Genomic DNA, 6,387 nt, shown 5'->3' on the forward strand with positions numbered 1-6,387 from the left:
AAGATAGAACGGTATAGCCATTGCCATCGGAAGAGGAATGTACTTCGCTTTGTCTTTTCCTACAGCATCTCTGACTGCGTTGATTGCAATAGCTCCGAGGAAGAACACATAGCAAAGGGTGAGACAATTCTTTGGTAGTGCTGAGAAGCCTTCGACTCCCAAGATGGACATGTTACGATAAACTAGAGCGTAAGGGGCAGGGTACTCTGAACCGGGAACACCTAAGTTGTGGAAGGCCTTGTAGAAGAGCCAAAATACACAAGGGGAAATGACGCAGCCCATTGCTGTTCCGATTATCTGGCTTATGAACATGGACCTAGGAGAAGCCAAAGTCATGTAACCGGTCTTGAAGTCCTGCGTTAGGTCGGATGCAGTTGAGACTATGTTCATCATGACACCACAAGCAGCTAATCCTGCTAGAACACCACCATGAGCAGACCCTGCCCATGCCCCGATCGTGAAGATTGCCAGCTTCCCGTAAGTTGATGCCAGTGACCAGTCAGTGAGACCACATCCGTAAGCATTGCAGAAGGCTAGTACCGGTGCAAAAATGTATATCACGATAATATAGTACCACTTAAGTTGATGGAAAATGTGTGGTAGTGTTATAGTGGAGACGATAGCAATGGCAACATAACCGGCTATTGCAATCCATGTAGGGATCTGATCCTTGAGGAAAAGCTCGGTCCGTATCAGATCATCATAAGACAGCGAAGGGTCTGTAGGGGATGCACGGACACCAACAGGAAGGACGGAACCTGCTCTTTTCTCGCGGAATTGACAATATATACCATACAATGTTCGTCCGAGTACTTTGATGAAGTTGTAAAGACCATCACCAAGGATCATAGCTATCGCTATAAAGACCTGCAATAGAAGATCATTATGGAAAAGCCATTAGCCTCGTTTCAATTTTATCGAAAGAGATGAAAATGCCGCCTCATTTTGGTTACGTACCCTGTAACCCTGTATGCCGTGAAGGCTGCTAGGACTTTGATCGGCAGGGTACCAATGACCTTTTCTGTCTTGAATTAGAGGCCACATTATACCCCATGAAAGGATCCCTCCAACGAGCAACGATATGTTGATTAGATATGGACATATCATCCCAACTCCAACATATGTCGCGGAGAAATCAAAGTAAAACCTGGTCGATAGGAGAGAAAAGTCGAAAACATTAGCAATGATGAAATCGAATTGACTACACAACAGTTATGTTGCTCGGACTTTCCAAAACTGCCAACGGATGCGTCAAGTAATGCATTTTTAGTGGATCCGACATCAGTTTGACAACGTTTTTGGAGAGTCAGAGAAACATAGCAGAACACTTTGTTTCCCAATATACATGCAAAAACATTAGAGAATATTGCAGAAGCTGTAGAAATTCGACGTTTATTAGTCCAAAAGTTTAGTTAAACTCAGGCTAACTGCATTTTGAAAGTTATTGAAAACGCATCGTCCAAACTTATCATGAAAATCAAACGTACTTGTTCTCGTAGGCTTTGAGACCGAACGTGGGAAAATTGATGAATCCACAACCATCACCTGCTGTAAAAAACCACTGGAAGAAACCCCATAAGAAGCTGAAACTGAAAAACTTTCCCAAAGCTTTTACTTGTTTCCTGCAGCAACGAGCAATTACTACTGTAAGTAACCATCATCGATAAGAAACAAACAAACGTTTAGTAAAACACGTATGAAATTAAAAGACTCACTTGGCTAGCTTAGCTCCTTGTGGAGTGTGGAAACTGTTGATCAAGTGAGCAGTTGCAGTGCCGCTCGGATAAATCAGTTTGAAGTCTATGATCATAATCTGAAAACGTACTAACATTATTTCAAAAATGCAACTCGTATAAGCAAAACACGAAAAATTTCATCAACGCGGTGCTTAAAAGATCAAGAAAGAAGACGAGGTTCATGGGGCTTGAAATGAAAAGCTAGAACAATTCACGGAGAACATAAAACAACCAGTCATATATGAATTTAGTATTGTATTAATCAGTATGTATACTGATATCGACATTAATCCAGATTTGATAGACTCGTTCTTGCACAAGAAGTTCTGGTCCTCGAGGGATAATATCCACCAATTGACGACCATTTGATGCATCTATAACAGTTATCTCATTCTCTTTGTCTTTTCGTATGTTTTTGCTTACTATATGTCATTGTTTGAAACACACGCTTCTTTGAAGTGCATGGTTTCAACCCAACAACAACATATATACCTAGTGTATTCTCACAAAGTGGGATCTGGGGAAGGAAAGATGTACGCAGTCCATACTACTACTTCGAACGAAGTAGAGAGGCTGTTTCCGATAGACCCCCGGCTCAGGACAAACAGTATAAGAAAAACATAAAAACAACATACAAAAAGGGATACCAATGCACACCAATAGCAAATAAAAGAAACAGGACACCCATAGAGTAATGCGATATACAGTCTATCCAGAAGTGCCAAACATCACCAAAACACCACGAACAAGAAACTACAAGACAGACGCATAACACTACAACTACATTGCATAGAAGCAAACAAAGCACACTATCTTACCAGCCAGGACGCACTCCTACCCACTAACCCTCTACCCTCTACCCTAAGTACATGGTTTCAACAATAAAGCGATAATCCCTCGCATAACATCACTTCATCACTTTAAGCGACAAAACGATAACTTTTTTTCAGTAATAACCTATTCATTCCAAAGAAGGGGAGCCTTGGAGTAACTGGTAAAGTTGTTGCCATGTGACCAGGAGGTCACGGATTCAAGCCTTGGAAACAGCCTCTAGCAGAAATGCAAGGTAAGGCTGCATACGATACACCCTTTTGGTGGGCCCTTCTCCATACACCGCGCATAGCGGTAGCTTTAGTACACCCGGCTGCCCTTTAACCTATTCATTCCAAAACTACTTAAGCCCTATAGAAGTGTCATTCGTTCTGCTAATTCCGTAACTATAACTCTAGCTCCGCCCCCTTAATACGCTTACCAAAATGAGATGTTTCGATGGATTGAAGAACGTACCTTACGAAGGGGAACCACTGAAAAAAGTCCAAGAAAGCTGACAACAAAAAGGAAACTTATCATCCATCCCAAAGAAGGATTCTTGACATTATCTGCAGCATTTGCTTCTGTTGATTGCTTAGCTACAACTTCACTCATGCCAAAAAGATAGCTTCCAAAACCTCCTGCATGCTCATCAAAAGTAAAACGTTATTAGGTGATTTCTTTTCATCTGTATAATCCTCCGTAAGCGTATTCAGAGTTTGCACGTTGTGAGCTTTGAATTTTAAAACAGTTATGTATATATTTAGTTTAAGTATACATGTTTTGAGATAAAGCTATCGAGTTCTATCGAACATGTTACTTAATGCTTATATGCCATGTATACCTTGGTGCATAGAAAGATAGAATTAATGCTTGTGCTAATAGGAAGTGATAGGTGACCGATGAAATAGTTCAGGTGCATGCAAACTAGTCCAGACGCCACCTTTATCCGAACAAAATAGAGACAACAATTATTCGAAGTGTATTCTTCATTAGAGCCTGGGAGTAATTGGTAAAATTGTTGTCACGTGGTTCAAGCTGTGGAAACAGCCTCTGATATAAATACAAGGTAAGGCTGCATACAATAGACCCTTGTGGTTCAGCCTTTTCCCGAACCCCCCCCCACATTGCAGGACTACACCGGGCTGCCCTTTCATCATTATCATTATTATTACAATTATATTATTACTAAATACCACTAGCCCAATGTATGATACTTTTTTATCCCGTTTATGTGGTATAGATGAAATCTGAAAAGTCAACAAATTTTTATATATTTTTAAATATTTCACATTATTAGTTATTGATTTACAATGTTTTTACATAATTTGCAAATATTATAGGCTACTTTTGTTATCTCAGTTTATGTGACACTGGTGGAATATTTAGGAAAGTCAATCAAATTTGTGATATAGTTTTAGATATTTTAAGTTGTTAATATATTGTGATTTATAGGACTTTTTACAATTTCAAATATTTTTATTCGATAACTGTTGTGATTTATATTATTTTTCATAAAATTTTCAAATAATATATTTCAATTTATGTTGCATTATTGTGATTTATATTACTTTTGTGTCTCCAAATAATTTAAAATTATTAATTATTATAATTTATAATACTTTTAATGCAATTTTCAAATATGTAAAAAATTAAAACTAAACATAAAATAATTAAATTAAAATAAAAATATAAAATTATACAAATACATTCGACCAAAAGCAAGTAGCTGCAGACAGGATGTGTTGCAATGCTATGCATTCAATTTTTAATTGTGGAAAATGATTATTAACATTATTAGGAATTGACTCCCACCACTTGCGGAGATAATAATTCATACACAAAAGACTTTATTTAATAAAGTGTTACAATTTTCCACCTTGCATAAATGTTTATCACATTATAGTCTAACAAGTCAAAGTATAATTTGTCACTCCAATTGTCTTTCAAAGACTTTTAATTTGTCATGTATTCACACACTATACTATAAAATAGAAATAATATTATTAGTCTTCGCTTCGTTTTAATTTACGTCTTATTTATTCTTGAAAAAAAGAGTCAGAACTATACCTAAATTTGGACAAAATTTATTATAACACACTAGGACCCCATGACTATTTATTACTCCCTCCGTTTCAAAAAAAATAACCTACTTTGATTTAACATAAAATTTAAAAAAATAAAGAAGACTTTTGAATCTTGTGGCCTTAAATTAAAGTTATGTTAAATGTATCAAAATGTCCTCTAATCTTATGGTCCTAAACATGCTATATGAAAAATTGAAATTAAAGTATTATTAAAAAAGAAAAGGGGTCATTTGTTTTTAAAGGACTAAAAAAGAAAGCAGGTAATTCTTTTTTAAACGGAGGGAGTATCATATTTCTGCGGCATATCTTTGTCCAGCTAGACCACTTCAGATCATTATGCACTCAGTGTGTATTTATTCACACAGTGGTTCATCTGCGCAAATATATATCACAGAAATATGATAATAAATAGTCGAAGAGGGGTCAAAGGACCCTTGAATAGTAGAAGCGTGTTTTAATAAATTTTGTCAAAATTTAGGTATTTTTTTTAAGCTTTTTTCCCCCTTATTCTTTAATTTGCTACCAAAAATAATGTTTTTATCTAACCTTCCTATATTTAGTACTACTAAGTTTTTATTTCTGACATTCATTTCACCTTAGTGAGGGTCCATCATAATAATGACAGGTTTAAAATTATAAAATTTCAAAAGGCAACAGTATGACTACTTTTTAAACTATAAGTCATACAGTAATATTTTTTATTTATGTGCAGATAAATTAAGGAAATATAAAATTAAACGAAATAATATTATTTAAATAGCATAAAGGACAAGAGCTTTATACAGCTATATATTAAAGAATTTCACATTCATATGGCCCCCACACCTTTACACCCGTGCTAATATTCAATAGGAATCGATTCGATTCACAAAGCATCTCGCGTTAGTCAAATTCGGAAGAATATCGCACTTTGATGTGTGATTCAGACGACTATTTTAACGCGCGCTAATAGTTATTTCATGACTCAAATTTGTGACTTAAAAGATTAGACGAAAGTCAGCTTTTCTATTGTTCCAAAACTCTCCTTCGGTAGAAATTTTTAAAATTAATATTTAGAATTCGAAGGAAGGTCTTAAGGTAAATGGTAAAATTACCATCGTGTGATCTAAAAGTCACGGATTCAACCAGTTGCTTGCAGAAGTTATGAACAAACAGACCTATTTGTTACATAAGACGTATGTGTCTACTTATTCGATTTATACAATTTTAACTCAACAAAAGACATAAATATCACACTGAAGTCAAGTTAAAGAACACGTTTTCGTATTATATCTTTTATATATGAGTAAATACATAATTACCTCCTGATGTTGGCCGAAATTTTCAAAAAAACACCTAAACTTTGAATTCGACCTATTACCCCACGATTCTTTTTTATTTCGTTGCAAACATATTATTTTTCGAGAGTGAACACAAGCACCAATCAGGTGCTGTCACGTGTTAAATACTTTTAATTTCATTTTTTTTTAATAAAATTTTTCTTTTAATTTAATTTAACACCCCACCCCACCCCCTCTTCCCCCACCCACACCCATCTAGCAACTGCCCTCCCCTCTCTTTTTTAAATATAAATTATATATCAATTATTTTATACGTGATAACTTTTAATTGGTCAAAAAAGTTAAATTTGATCTCTTTCATGCGTCTGTGGTGCGTGTACACATGCAGAGGGTTAAAATAGTGTGTATGCAACGAAATAAAGAAGAATCGTAGGTAATAGATCGAAGCAAAAATTTAGGTATCTTTTTACAAAT

At 35.6% G+C, this 6,387-nt stretch overlaps 1 protein-coding gene across 1 annotated transcript in view; it reads right to left on the reverse strand.

The window, feature by feature from the left end:
• The window catches only part of LOC107868277 (probable metal-nicotianamine transporter YSL7), a gene marked incomplete at its 3' end in the record, with an annotated part of 9,123 nt that continues 2,736 nt past the window's right edge, over positions 1–6,387 (reverse strand). The window contains 5 exon segments of the mRNA XM_047410731.1: positions 1–867; positions 958–1,147; positions 1,488–1,622; positions 1,716–1,813; positions 3,024–3,187. Of these exon segments, the coding sequence (XP_047266687.1) occupies positions 1–867; positions 958–1,147; positions 1,488–1,622; positions 1,716–1,813; positions 3,024–3,187 (1,454 nt within the window).

The sequence above is a fragment of the Capsicum annuum genome, chromosome 4, assembly GCF_002878395.1.
Source record: "Capsicum annuum cultivar UCD-10X-F1 chromosome 4, UCD10Xv1.1, whole genome shotgun sequence".
In the NCBI taxonomy this organism is placed as follows: Eukaryota; Viridiplantae; Streptophyta; class Magnoliopsida; order Solanales; family Solanaceae; genus Capsicum; species Capsicum annuum.